Here is a 21,094-nt window from a genome sequence, read left to right as displayed (position 1 = left end):
CATGTGAAATAAACAAAAAAACCTGGTTTCTATAGAAGCTCACACTACTACAACAAAAGATACACCTGTATGAGAATCGCCAGTGTATATTCACATCATGCCATTGCACACAGCATGACACTTCTTAAGAACCTGCTTGTAGAAATATAGGTAATAGTAACATGGAACAAACTGTATTAACTTTTCTTTAAGGTTATGTTGCACTGACAATGTATTTTTTGTGCTTAAGTTCTTCCCCAGAGCTCAGCTGGAGTATCCTGGTTCTTTCTAATCTTGCAACCATTCCTAAGGGTTCTGAAAAATCCAATAGGGGTTATTCATTCGGCCTTCTCGATTTTCAGTGTACTGAGGAAGCAGTATGGTATACAGTGGTACCTTGGGTTACATACGTTTCAGGTTACAGATGCTTCAGGTTACAGACTCCGCTAACCCAGAAATAGTACCTCGGGTTAAGAACTTTGCTTCAGGATGAGAACAGAAATCATGCTCCGGCGGCAGTGGGATGCCCCATTAGCTAAAGTGGTGCTTCAGACTAAGAACAGTTTCAGGTTAAGAACGGACCTCCGGAACGAATTAAGTTCTTAACCCGAGGTACCACTGTACTGGTTAGAGTGTTGGACCTGGAAAGACCAGGGTTCAAGTCCCCACTCAGCCATGAAATCCACTCGGTGACCTTGGTTCAGTCACCATATCTTAGCCTAACCTACCTCAAAAAGCTGCCCTGATGATAATATGAGTTGGGGGAGAACAAAGTATGTCACCTTAAGCTCCTAAAATCTATATCCCACCTTATGAGAGAAAATAATTTTAATGTTGCATGCAAGAGATTTGTCCAAAGTGGTCTTTAATTAGTAAGTGATCAGTTTACAAAATAAGCAAATAAACACATTCATGACAAAAAATTCAAACTTGTTTCATTCTACTAAGAACTATGGTCAAAATACTTTAATAAGAACTAATGACAAATTGATTCTGTTTTTTAAAGCATGCAAAAAAATTGCTGATATACCTTAAAACATGAAGATTTTCATTCGTGCAAACTAAACAAGCCTACGTAGTAAAAAATAGTATATTCTCCATTCTACAAACTCCATTAAGTAAAAGTACTTGAATTTATCCAACATACCTAACCATTCATACAGGATGAGTAAATCACTTTATAGACAATTCAGTTTAATTTAGTTGTAGATCACCCAAAGCATACAAATCAAGATTTGAGCATTTATAAGGACAAAGAAGGCAAAAATTCTAAACTATTATTCTTCCTAAAGTGGATGCACCAGTAAGCAACTAATTTTAACAATTCAGAGGTCATGTTGTTATAAATTTATTATGGAACAGCTATGTATATGCACTTCCATATCTATTTCCATACTGGATGTGGTGCTGTGCGCAGACTAGGTGTGCTTCTGATTTTTTGTTATGGATGAAGGAGCTCAGAAGCACACATGAAGTTCCCAATGACTTCTGAATCAATTTGAAAGAAGAAAGTAAACCCACAGGCCTGTATGCTGAACAAATCCATACAAGCGTGAAGCCACATTGATTGGGGCCAAAGGCTGTAATCATCACAGCATTCAGCTATCTGGAATAGGATTTCATATTTCAGTGGCATCAGGGCCATAGCAAGGTAGTGTGGTAAAACAACAACAACAAACCCATAAGGAAGCAGGCCTAACCATTCTCATACCGCTTCATAGATTTAGACCCCAGCATACTGGTTTCAAAAAGGGCCCTGAAGTACGTTACCATGTTGTTCCAAAGGATAGAGAAAGCAAAGAGCAAAATCTGTCTTAAAATGTTAAGTCTATTTGGTTTCAAAAAGAAGAAACCCTGCAAAAGTGGAAAAGCGTTGATGATCCCCATGGAGTGCTCCATTGCCCATCCGCAGCCAAACTTCATCTCCCTTGGCAAGTTTAAGCACTGCGCTATTGCTTGATGAGTCAGTTTTACCTTTTGATTCATAGCTAAGAATAAAGAGAAGACAACAGGTCAACTTTCTATCTGCACATTATTATTTTGAACCAATCCTCCACTGTGGAAATAGGAGTCAAGTTTATTGATTTTACTGATTCTGTTATTTTAATCAAGCCGTTTGTTTCATTTGTAACATACCCTAGGAACTTATGAAAGGTGGGAGAAAAATTTAAAAACTTATTGGGGGTGTTCAGGACCCAGTATCCCACTGAGTCCCACTGTTCATCTGTAATCCCCCTTTCCTAGCATTGCTTTGCAGCACTGAAGCAGCAGGTTAGGTGTTTAGGAGCATTAATTGCCTAGTAATGTAAAGTTCCAGCTGCAATCTTATTCAAATAGAATATAAGCAAGTTGATTTAAGGCAAGCATCCCCAAACTCAGTCCTCCAGATGTTTTGGGACTACATTTCCCATCATCCCTGACCACTGGTCCTGTTAGCTAGGGATGATGGGAGTTTTAGTCCCAAAACATCTGGAGGGCCAAGTTTGGGGGTGCCTGATTTAAGGGCAAACCTGCCATTTTCCAAAATAGGCAGCCATACACCAGGTTATATTGTCAATTTAGCTCATGGCTGGCTGTTCTTTGTGGCCTCAGCTCTCCTACCAAGGTCTTGTACATCGCCTGCAACCTGACTGAATGTGGGACTTTGAAAGCCAAGTATGTGCTATCCCACTGGACAAAAATTTGGAAGTGTACGAAGTCCAGAAATGCCAGTCAACTCACCTGTATAAGCTGAAAACTGTATTGCCATTGTGCATTAAATAAACGTATACTTCCTCCACATCCTCATGCTTCATCATGTTGAAGGTGAAGAAATACACTCCTGAAAAACGATCATATAACTGATTAAATTCTTTATACAAAATAGTTCAGATGAGACAATTCTTACACAAGTTACTGCCCTGGCAAAGAATGTAACATACAAAGTGTTTCTGCATATGTCCACTTCCAAGAAAACATGGGTACTAACTACTAAGAAACTGGTTTTGATTCCTTGCATACCAATCCCTCTCTGAAACCTGTATCCTTGCCTAATTTTCTGAATTCTGTGAAGCCACAATGACTTCAATCAAAATAAAAAATGGAATATTGGGTGAATCAGTGATCCATAATATATTGTTAGAGGTGTAAATTGCATTTGCTCTACTTTCCTCAGAAAATAACGCACCCCATGTCAATTCCAATTGTATGCATAATTGCTCAGAAGACCCTCTTAGTTCAGTAAGATCAATTTCCATGGTATGTACAATTCTGACCGTAATCAAGCCAGTACAGTGGTACCTCGGGTTACATATGCTTCAGGTTACATACGCTTCAGGTTACAGACTCCGCTAACCCAGAAATAGTGCTTCGGGTTAAGAACTTTGCTTCAGGATGAGAACAGAAATTGTGCTCCGGCGGTGCGGCAGCAGCAGGAGGCCCCATTAACTAAAGTGGTGCTTCAGGTTAAGAACAGTTTCAGGTTAAGTACGGACCCCTGGAACGAATTAAGTACTTAACCTGACGTACCACTGTATTAAGAAGTCTGGCTGATATTTCTATAGAATCTGCTTTATACTTGCCATTCACGGGTGCTCCAAATCGACCAGTCATCACGTCAAAAAAATTTCCAACGTTGGTTTCAACACTACTGAAGATTATTCCACTGTTCTGGTTACTGAAATGGGTTGCCATTGAAGCCATAAACGCAACCTATACAAATACAGCTTATGTTTAAGCAGTAGTTACCAAGTAGGACAAAGACAAATTGGAAGGCATGGTTGGCTCAGTCTGTTCCTTATGGGCTTCTTCCCCACTTTGGTTTGAGACATATTTGCTTTAATTTCCTAAATGTACATTTAGGACCTAGGCCAGCTCTCAGCAAACTGTAGTGATAAAAGTCTCATTGGTTTATGTAAGAACAGAACTATTCATGTGCAGAAAATGAGACATGTGGACACGTGACTGCAGGGTAAACAGCTTGGTTTGAAATTTCACTTTAACACAAAAATCACTGTAGTGACTCGGTCCCCGGGGGCGGGGGGAAATTTCTGCATCAAGTGCCATCTCAGCCACTGAACAGTTATGAGGAAGCAGGAAGAAATGAAGACCTGAGTTGTCTTCAGTTTTGTGCAAGAACTGAAAAATCGCAGAATACATCTGTTGAGCATAAAATTGACTTTCTCATTTTTAAGGACTAGGAATTACAGAGGCAATGCCTGGGGGCATCTTAGGTGCCCAATGAAGTCTACAGTTCTAGATAAACTTACTTGAGCATATGTAGGACTTCTAAGTCAACATTGTAGAAGACTGGCCTGCCCTGGAAGTGGGGCTTCAGCACATAATAAATTGTGCAAGTCTACCTAATAAGCATGGTTTGTTTGTTTTTTAAAGTTGCAACATTCAGCTTTTTTTGGGGGGGGGGTGTAGACTTTTAAAAAAATGCTTTTAGCGCAGAGCATCCTCACAAAATGTGGCTTTTGTCTACATAACAGCATTTTGGCATAAGCCATTAAAATAAAACCTTAACATTAATTATGGAGGGACAAGAAAAATATGCTAAAATGTCTAAAATTTTAACTTTTACAAATTAGTTAAGCAAAATACAACTGATTCCATTTAATTTATCTGCATTATTTAAGTTGGCTATTGGAATGACAGAGGAGGGCTCAGTGAATTCTGCAAAATCTTTTTGCAGTATAGAAAGTAAAAAAAAAAAAAGGACCTCAAAGAGCAATATTTCCCATTTTCATCACATAGATTTCTCTAGTACTGTCATTCTGAATTACTAAAAACTGAATTCCTTTTTTGTTCCTACTATGGCTGCTTTCAGACTGTTATGTTTTGGCTTAATAGATAAGAAATGAACAAACCTTATAGCCATTTACACAGTCTGTTCATGCAAGCCAGGGGAAAAAAAAACAGGATTCCCCAGCTGTTTATAGTTTCCTGTCTTATCAGAATCAAGAAACTGGTTAACAGATTCAAAACAAACCAGAATATTAAACCAACTTCAAACGATGACTTACTGGCTTGTTCCAAAGTGTTAACAAGAGTTTGCTGGTTCTGACAACTTAGGAAACTATAGTTAACTGGAAACTTCTAGGTTGGTTGTCATTTCTCTCAGAAAGGAGGAGATCATATCTCAGCTCATTAAGCAAATATATGATCTGTGAAGTGTGGACTGCCAGTATTGGTGAAAGGATACTATTTGTGGAGACTTTTTCCACTCTCCAGAAAAGATTGCCGCTAGACAGAATGGTATGGATCCAGTTCATGTCCTTTCACACGTATTGTTAAGTGGTGGCACCTAACCCTGTGGACTAGCCTCCTCTCAAAAATTAGGCATACACCAACTATATTGGAGTTTTGGCAAATGACCACTCTGGATGCAACCCCATTGATGTTTCTAAGGAAGTTTACCTGAAGTTCTGGAGGGATGCCAGGGTAACCCTTTTCTCCCTTCGGTCCATGGTGGCCCCGCTCTCCTCTCAGTCCAATGTCTCCCTTGTCACCTTTGTCACCTTTTGCTCCTTCAGTGCCAGGTGCACCATTATTTCCATTGTTTCCATGGTTTCCTTAAAACAAATAAAGGGATTTTGTGTGTGTGTGTGTGTGTGTGTGGTTTAAAGTTTCTTGGTTAAAAGCGCCACCCCTCCCAATTTCATTTTCTACTCTTTTGTCTAGAACAAATGATTTAACAGTGATCCACCTCAAGACACTTGTTCATGTGTTCAATTTTCTGATTTCTAAGAAGTAGAAAAGCAGGTTGGGCACTGAGAAGAAACTGCATGGCTAGAAGAGCGTGTTTTATTAGGGTCTGTGTGGGAGGAAATGTAGAGCAGCAACAGAAACCAGCATGAAGCATGAGAGCAACACCCACTTAAGCCATCCATTCCAACAACACCTGAGGCCTCAGGTTCCTAATCCCTTCACTCATGATATTACAAGAAAGTAAACATTTTCTCGACCACATATAAAACAGCAATGATGGAAGCTCTCCTTGTTTAGCAATGGGTGAATCCCCTGGAAACAAACCATATCTTCATGATTACTGTATTTTTTGCACCATAACACTTTTTTCCTCCTAGAAAGTAAGGGGAAATGTCTGTGCATGTTATGGAGCGAATGCCTATGGATGGCGGGGGAATCTGCTGCAGTTGTGAGCAGAGGATCAATGGTTCCCCTTCCTTCCCTTCTCCGTGGCTTGCTTTGAAACAGCAAAGCGGGAGAAGAGCCACTGAGTGGGGAGGAGAGAGGGACAGAGAGCCTGCTTCTTTAAAGGAGCAAAGCGGGAGAGGAGAGGAGCCTTCTCCTCTTATACCCCTCTTCTGCATTATTAACAGCATCCTTTTCCACCCACCCCACGCGTGTTCCTTGTCCCTTGGGTGCTTTTCCTTCCCTCCCCACTTAAAACATGGTTACAAAGCACGGATCCACATGGATCCTCAGGATTTTTGCACTGGGTCACCCCAAATTCACCATCAGATCACATAGCATGTCCATGGCTACAGCTTGCACCAAAAAAAATCACGCACCCACTGTTGCCTGGGGCTGCAGTGGTGCAAAAACGTGGTTACAAAGCATGGATCCACATGGATCCTCAGGATCTTTGCATTGGGCTACCCCAAACTCACCGTCAGATCACATGTCTGTGGCCACAGCATGAACCACAAAAATCATACACCTGCTGTTTCGTTTAGAATATTTTTTTTTTCTTGTTTTCCTCCTCTAAAAACTATGTGCGTGTTATGGTCGGGTGCGTGTTATAGAGCGAAAAATACGAGTATATCTCATATGTTAGTAAGCCTCAAGGCCTAGCATACTGTGGGCTGATAACATCATTGGCCACCATTGGCGCAATAGGCCTAAGCCTGGGTATAGTGAGAGAGAGAACATGGAGCAGGGGCCTTTCTGGACTTGTTCCAGAGACCTGATGGTTCCACAGAAGTCTGCATGAGAGAGACTAAAAAATAACACTGCTGAGATTCAGACAGTTCCAACTTTCAGCATCAGTCCCATATGTGGGATACAATTTCTGGGATAAATTTAATCAGTCAGTTGCTTCTGAAAAGACTGTAACAATGGCTAGAGAAAGAATGGGGAATCCTTTTGACCTAGAGGGCCATATCTCTCAAAGTTGTCCTGCAGGGGTGGGGGAAACAGCAGCCAACCATGATTTAACTCCAAACATCATCTGATATGCAGGCGATGCTCCTGGAGTTTAATCCTGCTTTCTGAAGGGATCTGCTGCGCTTCAACCTACCCCATACTTCATATTACATATAGCATCAGGTGTGGGGCAGGAGGTTGTGGTTTTGAGGGAAATGACTTTGTGAGTCAAATGAAGAGGCCTGGAGGACCAAATTTGGACCAGAAGCCAAAGGTTCCTCACCCCTTGGCTACAGTAATGATCAGGTACTGAGACAACTTGAACCAAATTGATAGTCTTTAAATTAAATAACATGAAAAATGTTTAAAACTTGTATGTGGAACTGAAAATAAAGGGTTATAGCAAATGGTATCCCTTGTGTTTTTGGAAGACACTTCTATCAGCTTAACAGGAAGGGAGACAATTTTCATCAATTTCCCCTTCCCGCTATAGTCCCATCACCACCTTCCATGATGTTCTTCCAAAGTTCATCTAGAGCCGAAGGTGGGAGCACATAGAGAGAAGGAATAAGTGAAAATCACTTCCTTCCACTGATGAGGACCTCTCTGGAATCAAAGAAACTTCGACTAATGCAAGGGACACCACTGGATACAACCCATATCCTTTTTAGTTGCATGTTCTTTGAAGTTCATGATTAATTACATTAAGATGCACATCATTTTCTATGTTGAGATACCAGATTGAAGGGATTGTATGTACTGCTTTTTAAGTTAATGCATTGTATAATCTAAAAAATTACACCATCCTTTATTAGGTCGCCAAATCCCATGCCACTTCAGTCATCATTGGACATTTCTGTGCTTATGGCTGAAATCATATACCACACTTTTATGGAATGAAAAGTTGGTGGCTGGTTCACATAATAAGCTCTATTCATCACTGTTGGTTTATACCAAAGGAACCACGCAATTTGTACTTCTTCTTTTTTTGCCATCCAAAGCTGCTTATAGAAGCACTTTTATGCAACTATGTCATACTTTTATTACTGGAAATTCTTATTGCTAAAGTACCAACAAAGAGCTAAAGAAAGTCTGCTGCACTATATGGCCAGGATGTCAGACCTACTGCTGCTGCCAATGGCTTGTGGTGTGGGCGGGGGAGAGGGACAGAAGAACAGTCTGGTTGCTACTTGCATGTTGTGCAAACACTCGCTGTTGCATAAACTGAGCTTTTAGGGCCAGAGCTGCATGGTTGTTAGCAAGACAATGCAAACGAAAACTCCCGACCCACTTTCCCAAGCATGCATCTGGCATAGGGACTGCAGGAATGAGCTGAGGAGGTGGATAAGGAAAAGAACAAGGCAAGGTCTATCACTGTACCAGACCTTCCAGTTCCATCGGAGTCTAGGAGTTTGGTAGGAGCATAGTGCAACACAGTATGCCTGCTGTTATCTTAGCAGCCCTCCAACAACCTGAAGCACTAACATTTATGCAACTTAAACTCTAATTTTCTTTACCTGGCATTCCAGCAGGCCCAGGGGGCCCTGGTGGGCCTTGATAACCCCGAAATCCAAAATCCCCCCGGCAGCCACATTCTGGTGGGCTTTGAGGTCCACTGTGTATAGTCTGCCAATACAAAATTCAGGAACAAAAACATTTTATAGAATATATCCACTGCTGCACATAGAGGCACACATACAACAAGGTACTAATCTCCCACATGTATATTGCTACAGCCATGTTATTTTGTGTGTGCCAAATAGATAGACCTGCCTTTCTCGGTTCTTCTGTTGTAAGCTGTTTCCTTTCAGGCCATCAGTGATTGGCCTGTCAGGTTCTTTGTCAATAATCTATAGTGGAAATCCACATCTCAGCAAAAATATATGTGCAGCAGAAGTGCTAGAGAGAGTACTTTAAGAATTGGCCCAAAGAGATGGACTTGGTTGGGAACATTTACAAATAAGTGGAAGCAGCTTAATGGACTGATTGATACTGCTGTGAAACTGGACCTTCTTGCATCCATGCTTACTATTTGCTGCCTGCTCACTGTGTGTGTCTGTGTGTGTGTACACACACACATACATACACACACATACATTTTTTATTTTACAGGATTTGTATACTGCTTAATTATAAAAATATAAAATATACATAAAATACATTAAAGTTACTTATAAAAAGTCAGAAATTGAAGACGAGTTGGCCTATTTTTCAAAGTACAAGTAAGATCAGCAGTTATAAATTACATTATGGAAATATATTAGAATGCTTGTCAACTTTACATATCTGTAAATAAATGATTAGAAAACTATAGTGCTGCAACCCAATCGAAGAAATTGTAATTAATCATTTGAGCTTAAGTTTATTAATCAATGGATCTATCAGTTAAATTTCCATAAATCTGTATATAACCCCCCCTTTTAAAGCAAGAAGTGTGCTTTCTTTCTTTTTACATGATAAATCTGTTGTAACAGGCATCATCTTGGAAGAAGCATTGCCTCCTGTGTGTCAGAAAGAAGATGGAATCGTTTTTTAAAAACCTGAAACCCCACCTTCTTTTAGTCACAAAAGTTTGATATCTGGTGGTATCTTATAGTAATAAATAAAAATGCATTCTTGCATGTAATAGCACAGTCGGTAGAGCATGAGACTCTTAACCTTAATCTCTTAATCTTGGGGTTGTGAGCTCCGCATTGTGCAAAAGAACACTGCGCTGTAGACGGTTTTGGCTAGATGACTCTTGCAGTCCCTTCCAACTCTACCATTCTATGATACAGACACTGCTAAATGCTCAAAGGAGGTGTGTATTTGTGTGTAGGAAATATAGGTAATAACTGGGATCTGCCGGAACCCAATATAAATTTCATGAGCATGCATTCCTTGAACAATTTTTCTGTGTTCAATCAGAGCAGATGCGGACACCGTTGCACCAGATGGAGCAGCCATGAAATTTGAACTTAAGCTTGGATTTTAAATTGACAGTTTGCACTTGGGTAGAGATAGTCAAGTGCTATGCATGGTGACCAGTACTGAAGGGTGAAAGCCTTTTCTTTTTTTAAGCAAAATACATGGGAACAGCTGTTGGGAAGGGATTGGTTCCCAGCTTCTGCTGAGAAAAGCACATTCGAAACTGATGCAAGGCATGTGTGTTTTCTAATCTGCTTGCCTTGTTGCACTTATCTGAACTAATCTCCATGTGTTGAACAACAGCTTCCTTTGTTAATTACTTGTCTGTATTTGCTATCTGAAAATCCTTCAGTTGGTCATTAATATTTGCGCAGGCAGTTCCACTAATCAGTACAGATACAAACATGTCAGGAGGCCTGAAAACAACCAGTCATTAGCTTCTTGCCTTATAAGTTAGCCTGAGGAGCCAAGGGCAGAATCTGGAAGAATTAGAATATTTGCTGCCATGTCTTTCTTACCATCTATATTAGGGCCATAGTACATAATACATGCAAGTGCAGCCCAAAAGTCCTTTTTGTAGAGAAGTGCATGGGGTGGTTAACCCTTTCCCTGCCCTTCCTCTGAATAATAATAATAATAATAATAATAATAATAATAATAATTTATTATTTGTACCCCGCCCATCTGGCTGGGTCTCCCCAGCCACTCTGGGCAGCTTCCATAAAAACCAAAAATACACTAAAATATCACAGATTAAAAACTTCCCTGAACAGGGCTGCCTTAAGATGTCTTCTGAATGTCAGGTAGTTATTTATTGCTTTGACATCTGATGGGAGGGCGTTCCACAGGGCAGGCGCATTTCCTTCCTCTTAATATTCGATCACATGTGGCTCTTCTCCCATAGAGGTTTTCCCAAAACATATCTCAATCCACAATCCAATTAAGTCAAAGTATTTGGATTGAAGACATTGCGGTACCATTGACATCAATGGAGCTAAAGTCAGTTTTACTTTAGAAAGCTCTTTTGCTTCGGTTAAATCCGGTTGTGAAGTATCCAGATTTTTACCCTCTTGGTTGACTTCATGGTCCATACAAACTGATATTATAGCTCTTGCAAGTACTATTCCAAACGTGGCAAAAGCATTCAAACCTCCTTGCCTCAGACTTTGTTGCAGATATCACTTCCATTAGAAGCTGGACTGGCTTCAACAGATAATAGAATGTTTTGAGTACAGGTAGTGGTTCTGCATTTACGGAGGTCTGAGATCAACTAAATTCATGAGGTCAATCCTTAAATATGTGCTGTTAATTTTTCCTTTAAAAATGCATTAAAAATGCTAAGAAGTCTATGGTGGTATACTTTAATCCAGGGATAGGGGTTGATGCTGTTGGGCTCCAACTCCCATCAGCACCAGTGACTATTTTCAATTGTTAGGGGTGATAGGAGCTGAGGTCCAGAAGACTGCAGGAACCTTATCCCTGTTTTAATTTCTCCTGCTGGATGAAATAAACGTTTCTGATTATTGTGTCACTGTGCAGGCTTCATTGTTATAATTTTTAAAACAATATGTATGTCTTACTGTTCACCACTTTGAGGATTCCCCCCCCCCATTTGATAAATAAGCAAGTTTCTCAGTAATTAAATAACACTTAAAAGAAAATAATCAGTATGTATCTATATAAATAAAGTATATTTATATGTGCACAGTGTTAAACTGTCTAACCTACTGCTCACTTGAACTAGAGATCATATTTTAAAGCCAATTTTAGTTGCATTGGTCATCTTAAATGAAAGTCAGATGAATCATAATAGCAATTAATAATAGTGAAACATAGAAAATATATCTCTAATGCAAGGCTGACTGAGTTGAGGATGGAGTCAAGAACATGTTAAATAATCTCATACTAACTGAACAATTTTCTCTGTGTTAAAAATCACCGGTCCATCAGCCTTTTGGTTTTCCTTCACCACTCTTACACAGCAATCCTATAAAGGGCTACTCAGGATCAAGCTCCATTTTCAACAGGGCTTACTTTCTATTAAGTGTGTATAGGATTGCAGCCTTAATTATATAACATATAAAATGCATTGCAAACTCCTGAAGAATATATTTACCCCCCAGAATTATACAATATTTCATTTAAGTCTGACATGGTTGATAAAGAATTCAAATGCTTGCACATTGTACAGAATTTGCATATTGAATGAATAGGAACTTTTATACCCTGGATTTCCAATAAAACTGTAGTTTGATATAGCCAAAGTTATGCAAGCCTTATTCATTTCAGTGGGAATTAGGAGCACTTAATTTTGACTGGATTGCAGCCTTAGGCTGCAGTCACACTAGGCTGGGGAGTAAGATCCACTGAACTCAGTAGGACCAACCTCTGAATAAACATGCATAGGATGGGACTGTTAGCATGTTCAAAATACCCTGATACAATGAATGAGAAAATTAATGTAAAGGCATTTGATTGCATGCAAAAGACAAAGTTTACTCTGAATGAAAAACTGCTGGAAATCCTCTGTAACTATCCTGTCTTACGCTTGCTTGATTAATTAAACAAATTTGCACAAATAGTCACAGTTTGAGTATGCATTTTCAATAAACCACTTCTTTAAAAAGTAGTGCTGGTTGTCTCATATAGCAAAACAAAATCCCATTCATTAACTTTCTATATGTCGTAGAATATTAATTCAGAGTACCTGGACTCTGTTTGAGGTAGTCTGTGCTACATCATCTACCTCTGGTTTCAAGGCATTTTGGTCAGGAGAAGGGCTATTACCATCATCATTCTCAACCGTCCACTCAACAAGTCGACTCCGCTGTCTGAACAATTCCCTGCTGCTGGAACCTTTTTGACCAGTCTGGTGGTGACTTTGCAAGACTTTGGCCACTGGGTTATTATATCTTCTGCTCACCTCCGTGTCTTCATCTTGGCACAGGCAAAAGCGAAGCAACAGAAGCAAAGCCAGGAGACTCCAATTGAGGAAATCCTTGGATGCCATACTATTCAACATAGCAAGGTCTCAGGAGTTCAAGTGCCTTTTAACAAGGGAAAGATCTGCCGTTGCCGTGATGTGGTCTTTCAGGCTATTCCCCACTATTAAGCCTGGCAAGAAGACTTGGTTACCGCAGCTTTATATGCTGTGTGCAATAAATTATACTATGAAAATGTCAGAGTGGCAGGAACCTTCATCCCAAATCGGTCATGCTTCCTTAAACAACCCAGTCATTATTCACCGCATCCCCCCACTGCAGGGAAAATTGATTTGTATGCTGGAAATGGCCACTGTATTTAATGGGCAGCTGTGGTTCCTATTTGGGGGCACTGACAAATGTTGCTCCTTTTTCCTCCATTTTTGGCATGTTTTCACTTTAGTGTGATGAAATTAGATGGAAATGAAGAACATGTGGCAAATGTTTTAAGCTCCTTGATTAGACATGGAAAAGCTGGGAATTCAGACTTTTAAAAGGTCTTCTGGACTTTGGATAGAGTCCTCCAGCCGTTGGCCAGAAACACACACACATACACAAAACACTATCTGTTCATTCTGAAAAAAAATATATTAATGTACTGGCAATTAGGAAACAAAAGCACAAGGGGAGATTTTTGCCCATGATTATGACTTGCTGGTTGAATCTTAGTACACTTACTCCCTTTAGAGCAGTCAAATGTTTGCTTGTGTGCTAGTTGCGGGTGGAGACTGGGAAACTGGAGGCTGAAAACAGACAGTTGAATTCAGGCTCATATTGAGTCCCAGTTCCCAGAGCAAAGCTTGAGCTTTCCGCTTAAACATCTCCCCCCGCCTCTAATTTCTGAAGTTTTTCCAGAGGCTGTTGCCAAACCAAATTCAATTTTCCTGCCAAGAAAAGATAAATGAACATGAACTTAAGAAGCATGTTTCAGGTTTATAAATGATCATGTCCCTATAAAATTACCCCATGATTGTAATCTGTACTTACACTGAACCACATTTTGTCCATTTATTCAATTTAGAGAGATGCTTTTGGGGCACTTCACAATCTCATTTTAATGTTCCTTTGAACTTACCCACAAATAAACATCTAGGATACTAAAAATACAAGAGACCCTCCAGAAAATATTTCCAACTTCAAGTCATTTTACAAAATAGAGGGTTTTCATTGGAGAACAACATGCCTATAGATTAGAGGTATCATCTGCCTTGATCTTCTCTGGAGCTGGATGGCCAAAGTCAAATGTCATATATACAGAGTGGGTGAGAGATAGAAGGGAATACACAGTGGCTCAGCTCTTTAGAAATATCTTGTGTAATGCCATATGGCAGGGACGTCCAACTCCCAATAGACTGCAATCTACTCACAGTATAATAAACTGGCAGTGATCTATCCATTGCCACTTTTTTTAAAGCAGCCACAGTTGTTGATCTCTTTTGGGAAAGGCAAAGTTGTTGAGCTTTGTTGGGGGGAGGAGAGAGAGATCACTGAGGGGCCAGAGATCTACCAGGATCATCATCATCGTTTTTAATTTGTATACCGTCTTTCTATCTTACAATACTCAACACAGTTTGCAAGCTGAAGAAACAAAAAATGTACATCTTAAAACAATCTAATGCAATACAAAAATGTGATAATAAAACAAAACTTTAAAATAAGAAACCTACATCAAAAAGTAACATTCAACAATGATTAGAATAGTATAAAATAATAATATCAACATATAACAGTTAAACAGAAATACACTCAACAGTTACAATAAATAATTTCTAAACTATAATCAATAAAACAATGGCAAACCACAGTACATAATACAATACAAATTGAGAAGCAGAGACTAGAGGGTGGGGCAAGGCAGGTGGAAGGAGGCTTTGCCTGATGGAGTCTCTTCCCTCACCTGTTGGACATACCTGCCATATGGCATAGAACCTACCATTGAATAAACATGCATAGGATGGAGCTGTTAGCATGCCCCTAACACACTGATACAATAACTGATAAAATTAATGTAAAAGCATTTGATTGCATGCAAAAAACCAAGTTTACTCAAGGAAAAGCTGCTGCTGTTCCTCTGTAACTATCCTGTCTTGTGTTTTCTTGGTTAATTAAATGAATTTGCATATAGTCACAATATCAATATGCATTTTCAATAAGCTATTTTTCTTTTAAAAGTAGTGCTTTATATGATGTAATCTGAACTGGTGGCAACTGACCAGGACAGGGATCTTGGAGTCATGTTGGACAGCTCAGTGAAAATGAAATTAATCAAAGGCAACTAAAAGAAGTGAAAGCTACCTAGCTGGCTGGTTTGCCTATCGTGCATGAAGTTGCAAGAGAAATTGATTTTGGGGAGATAATTTGCAATGAAAAAGGCCAGGGGGAAAAGCGGCTTAAAGGGAATTGCTGTTTTTGTAAAATGTCTGCAGCCATGCAGATCCGTTCGAAGCTGAGTTCTGGGAGATTCAGGACAGATAAAGGAAGCCCTTCTTCACACAGCACAGTCAAAACTACTGTAGAGAATTCACTACCACAAGACGTGAAGGCCACCAACTTAAATGGCTTTCAAAGGTAATTAGACAAATTCATGGAGAATAGGGCTGCCATGGGGAAGCAACAGCGGGAGAGAGCTATTGCCTTCTTCTGGGCTTCTTGGCATAGCTGTCACCTTACAGATTTGAAAATAAGGGATCAGCAGCCAAAATATGGGATTTTCAGAGCACAGGTATGTTCAACTTCTGAGCCCCTCCGAGCCAAAGGCAGAAAGCCCAGCCAGCAGCCAAACGAAGCCTCAAGCGGTGGTTCCCACAGCGCAGCAACCCAGCAAAGGGGATGCAGCAAGGAAAACCACAGTCACCTCTCTGCTGGGAAGCGTTGAGCAAAGGCGAGTCCCCAGGCAACGCAGCCGATTTGATCGGCACAAGGCATGCAAGCTCCACCCCCCAGTCGTTCTTAGACTCCTTATTAGGTGAGCAACGCAGCCAAGCAACGCAGCCAAGCAACACAGTTGGAGCCTCCCTCCTCCCTGGCTGGCAGGGAGGGAGGGAGAGGAGCTGCTTCCTTTGAAACCTGGGAAATTTAAGGGACATCATCAATAAGGGACAGCAGCGGGACACAGCACTGGGATAAGGGACTTTCCCGCCAAATAAGGGACGGTTGACAGCTATGCTTCTTGGAGGCATCTGGTTGAACATTGTGGGAAACAGGATGTTAGGTAAGAGAGATGTCTTGGTTTGATACAGCAGGGCTCTATGTTAAGTTCTTAAGTTGCAATTCTCTGTAAATAGCAGTATGAAGTACTAGTTACAAAGAAATTCAGATTTTAGGAGCTATGACCATCTCATTATTCTCCTCCCCCCATTTCTTAGTAGGAACTGGATGTTCTTGGTAGCCAATAGTTAAACCCCAGGAGGTCATAGACATATGGATGAGTCAGAGAAAACATGAATCCTCTTGGCACTTAACAATTTGATTCAGCAAACGCAGGGACAGCACTGCTGTTTTCAGCTGGTGATAGCAATTTAACAGCTTGCCAAATGCTGTTCTGGAGTTTCCTGTGGCATTAAAGTGCAAAACGTTTCCAGATGAGTAATGCCCATTCATAGCACACATAAACGGGGAAGGGGAAGACGAAATCAAAGAAGGTATGGTTTCGTGGAATGCTTGCTTGAGCAGAATCTGAAATAAGCATGATTTTGACACAAAGGCTGTGATGTTCCTTGCACCCTAATTATTGTTACATGCCACCTCAATCTCTGCTGAGCAGCAGCAAAATTCCAGGGGTTTCCAGCACTCATTCAGGGTTGTGTTTCCTCTAGGAGTTTATTTTATTTATATGGGGTACTTTAGAAAGTTAAAATGGCAGCTCACGGGCACCCAGTACTTCCTGAAGCACTGCTACTGTCCGGTGCTATTGCCAGGTGAGCATGTCACAGTCCACCAATATATGGGGTGGTTCACCAGAAGATACATTGCTCTGTACAGCTTCAACCTGAAGCCAGCTCTCTTCTCTCTACTACACCAAAATCTGCCAAATCCTAATTCCCTACCCACCCTAAATTACCAGGTCCCAACCTTGACCCAGCCAACAGGATGACCAACCAAAACAACCCCTTGGGTCTCCCAAGTGATTAAGAGAAAAACCCAAACAAATTGACTAACAGAAAGGAAGCTATCAGGCAGTAGAGTGACATTTTAATTTTGAGTTCTGTTTTTGTTTAAAACATATGGGATTGTGACTCTTAAACTATTGCCTCTATAAGAAATAAGCTGCAGAAGGAAGAGGGAATTCTAGGACACACAGAAAGACGGACATTATTTTAGCCACAAAGATAGAAAAGTTTGGATGAAACTTCCAGATTGGATAGATGTTGGTTAAATCTCCCCATTTATTTCTGTGGGTAATTGTGACTTCTGCCCTGGGATAGATTTAAAATTGACTTCCTTCCAGTGAAATTCTATATCCATATACAGTGGTACCTCAGGTTACATATGCTTCAGGTTACATATGCTTCAGGTTACAGACTCTGCTAACCTAGAAATAATGCTTCAGGTTAAGAACTTTGCTTCAGGATGAGAACAGAAATCGTGCAGCGCCGGCGCAGTGGCAGCAGGAGGCCCCATTAGCTAAAGTGGTGCTTCAGGTTAAGAACAGTTTCAGGTTAAGTACGGACCTCCGGAACGAATTAAGTACTTAACCCGAGGTACCACTGTAATGAAATGAGCCATTCTTGGCTTTTTCTTTTTTTAAAAAATGTGTTTTTATCAATAAATACATTATTGATAACAAATTAACGGTAATTATGTGAACCTGGAGAGGGGAGCATAAAAGCATTGGCTAGGCTGTTTAGGCTTTCGCACAGCTCAGCAATATTATAATTATTATTATTAATTTTATACTTCCTGAACATTTCTCTGTACCATCTGCAAAATGTGGTTAGCCTTCCCATAAACATGTGTTCGGTTGTTTCTGATCTTTAGTAATGTGATTGTGGGAAAGGGAACATAAAATTTTAAACCTCCTGATCAAATTTTACCAGATGTTTACAGCAATCTGAACCCAAGACCAGAAAAATTATTAGTTTCTACCTCTTTAGTAGGGAAGCAATGACTTTTCAGGTTTTTATGTGTGTGTGCAAATCTAATATACTGTAGTTTGATCAATAGGTGTCAGTGCTTTAGTTTTCTCTCTCACCACTCCTGTCACCAGAGGTCAACAGATTTTCAAACCTAAGGTTGCTGCTTCTGCTGCTGATTACATTTATCAGCTGTTTTACACAATAAAAATTCTCAAAGCGCCTTGTCAGGTTGCAGCTTTTTAAGTAGTTCTGGTACTCTGCCTTTTGCATCAGTCTGATATGCACCAGTTGATCAAGTGAAATGTTCTCTATCATTCTAGCTTCATACCAGGAAAATCTTTGTCTGCTAAATTTAATGTGTCAAACTGCTGGGAAGGAAATGGGGGCAGGACCTGGAAAGAAAGGCAGATGGATAGCAAACCTGTTCAAATCCAGCAGTTCTGCAATCTATAATCATGACATTTCCAAAATACAGAGCCTTGGAGATTCCTGGTTAATAGGAGGCTGTTGGGCAGACACCTGGTTTTCCAAACAGCAAATTTCCTCAGTTCCTTCCTGAAACTATCCAAGCCACAGATTATGGGACAAAATCCAATGAGTTACACCAGAGCTCCTTCTCAGAAAGTTGCCTGAAATGCCTGAAAAAGCCAAAGCAAACAAGGCTGCGTGCTGGTAAATTAACTTTTTCTATTGCATCAGATATAGCTCAACGGAACTGCCGATCAAGAAAAAGTTGGCCATATTTTGCTAAGCTGGCTGCTTGGTCAAGGATGATTGGTTGATTTATTAGGAGACATTTCCTGAATGGGCAGTCTACCTGCAGGTTGGGCTCTGAGACCAGTTTCTGCCTATACGTGTGGTAGAACAGAAAGCAGTTGCAGTCTGATTTTGAACAAGGAGTGAGTCAGACAGCTGGGACATCCCGTCCCCCCGTCCCCCGCCGCCCCGGTGTTAGTAGTGGTGGTGCAGATGCAAGATACTGTTGTTCTTTAGGAATCTGTTGCAGGACCATTGGTTATGCTGCCTTCTTTAGAAGTCTGCTGGCTTCCAATATGTTTCACAAGTATATTTGCAAATAAAAAGATATTAAGAAGATACGCCAATCCTTCAGTGGTTTCTCTTGTAGGCAACACACAATGATAAACCATAGTTCATAATCAATGATGATTAATGCTCCTGACTGTGTCATCCAGTGAAGGAAACAAGCTAGAATCTGGCTCATCATGACATGCAAAACTCAAAATGTAAGCCAAAAAGAAACTTTGGCTTCCACTGGTGGTTTATTTGGAGATAACGAAGCCACAACAATGTGTTCACACATCACAATGACCCAAACTCTGTGTTGTTTCCTCCCAAATATGGCATAGAAAGGAGCAGGGAAGGTTCAACCAGTGTGGTGTAGTGGTTAAGAGTGGTAAACTTGTAATCTGGTGAACCAGGTTCGCTTCCCCGCTCCTCCACATGCAGCTGCTGGGTGACCTTGGGCCAGTCACACTTCTCTGAAGTCTCTCCGCCTCACTCACCTCACAGAGTGTTTGTCGTGGGGGAGGAAGAGAAAGGAGAATGTTAGCCGCTTTGAGACTCCTTCGGGTAGTGATAAAGCGGGATATCAAATCCAAACTCTTCTTGAACCACAGTTTATTTTAAATTATGGTTTAAGGTTGATGCTTGCATGGAAAGATGCTAGGTCACTTATCTCACTCTCAAAGTTTCTCCATATGCATTGTTGGAGTGTTGTGGCACCAAGCAACAGGGAAGGGGCTCCCAAGCGGTTGTGTAAATGAATCAGGCCTTCAACTTTGGCTTAAAAGAGCGTGTCACGGTGATTTACTAATATTGGCGGACTGATATTTTGTGGGCTGCTCCAAGCAACTTTTGTATAATAATTCTTGCCCATATTACTAACTTGACAAAAAAAAATACCACATACTAAACACACACACACACACACACACACACACCCTTCTTCCCTAGCTGTTCTTTGCTGATGTTGGAACTTCAAAGATTTAGCCAATTAGGCTCCCTAGTCATGACCTCCTATAACTTAAACCGGGCATGTCTCTTCTTGAGTTATAGGTGACTGGCATCTTCCTACACCTGAAATATTTTCCCAGGAAACTCCTACCAGAAAGAAAAAGACTGCCCTTATCCTTTCCACCCCCACTACAGCTAAGCAATGGTGCTTGAGTCAGAAGTCAGTTTAGTAAGGACCGTGGGAGAAACAGCCATGCAGGCACCATCATCAAAGGGCTGGGAAAGCATCTAAGCACTAAGCAAAGGGATAGACTTGTCTCCTTTAAACCACAGCTACAGCATTGCATTGTGTGCACCCAGGGCTGGATTAAGACCTTTAGAGGCCCTAAGCACTTAAAAGGCTTTGGTGCCCCCATATATATCGGATTCAAAATATAAACAATAGTAAACCATAAAATGCGGGACGCGGGTGGCGCTGTGGGTAAAACCTCAGCGCCTAGGACTTGCCGATCGCATGGTCGGCGGTTCGAATCCCCACGGCGTGGTGCGCTCCCGTCGTTCGGTCCCAGTGCCTGCCAACCTAGCAGTTCGAAAGCATCCCTGGGTGCAAGTAGATAAATAGGGACCGCTTACCAGCGGGAAGGTAAACGGTGTTCCGTGTGCTGCGCTGGCTCGGCAGATGCAGCTTGTCACGCTGGCCATGTGACCCGGAAGTGTCTGCGGACAGCGCTGGCTCCCGGCCTATAGAGTGAGATGAGCGCACAACCCTAGAGTCTGGCAAGAGTGGCCCGTACGGGCAGGGGTACCTTTACCTTTAAACCATAAAATAAATTTTTATTTTTTGGAATGAAACAAAACCTACTGTAAGATGGACAGTAATGTTTATTTTTGTATACTTCCACTTTATTACTTGAATTTTTTTCTCCTACTTTTTCTAGTGGCAAAGTCTTATATCAGATCCTCAAAACTAACTTTATGTAATACACCAGCTTCTATACTTAGAAAAGATAAAGCACCCAGCCAGCCTTGTTGCATAGTTGTTCTGTTGGGATTTTTAATATACCTCAGCCAAGAAAACGAATACTCAGC

The 21,094-nt window shown here is 40.8% G+C and overlaps 1 protein-coding gene across 4 annotated transcripts; it reads right to left on the bottom strand.

Moving 5' to 3' along the window:
• Positions 1–368: 368 nt before the first annotated feature.
• Positions 369–18,503, bottom strand: C1QTNF3 (C1q and TNF related 3). 4 transcript variants are annotated; one of them, XM_079995082.1, is made up of 6 exons: positions 18,453–18,503; positions 8,586–8,694; positions 5,380–5,534; positions 3,540–3,669; positions 2,701–2,800; positions 369–1,967 (listed from the first exon to the last, which is right to left on the bottom strand). In XM_079995082.1, exons 1-6 carry the CDS (start codon positions 18,486–18,488, stop codon positions 1,808–1,810), a joined length of 690 nt encoding a protein of 229 aa, XP_079851208.1. In that variant the 5' UTR covers positions 18,489–18,503; the 3' UTR covers positions 369–1,807. The 4 variants fall into 4 exon arrangements, with proteins under 4 accessions (XP_079851208.1, XP_079851206.1, XP_079851207.1 ...); XM_079995080.1 differs by lacking the exon at positions 18,453–18,503 and adding an exon at positions 12,683–13,459; XM_079995081.1 differs by lacking the exon at positions 18,453–18,503 and adding an exon at positions 12,899–13,454.
• Between the last annotated feature and the right edge of the window lie 2,591 nt (positions 18,504–21,094).

The sequence above is a fragment of the Podarcis cretensis genome, assembly GCF_951804945.1.
Source record: "Podarcis cretensis genome assembly, chromosome: 11".
Classification (NCBI taxonomy): Eukaryota; Metazoa; Chordata; class Lepidosauria; order Squamata; family Lacertidae; genus Podarcis; species Podarcis cretensis.
This window is presented reverse-complemented; position numbering and strand designations above follow the sequence as displayed.

Excerpts from the sequence above, each read along its gene's own strand:
- C1QTNF3 (XM_079995080.1), bottom strand. The coding sequence starts at position 12,997 with ATGTTGAATAGTATGGCATCCAAGGATTTCCTCAATTGGAGTCTCCTG. Across the intron at positions 2,801-3,539 it reads ATTTGGAGCACCCGTGAATG|GAGTGTATTTCTTCACCTTC; the intron begins GCAAGTATAAAG and ends ATCGTTTTTCAG. Across the intron at positions 1,968-2,700 it reads ACAGTTTTCAGCTTATACAG|CTATGAATCAAAAGGTAAAA; the intron begins GTGAGTTGACTG and ends CTTTATTCTTAG.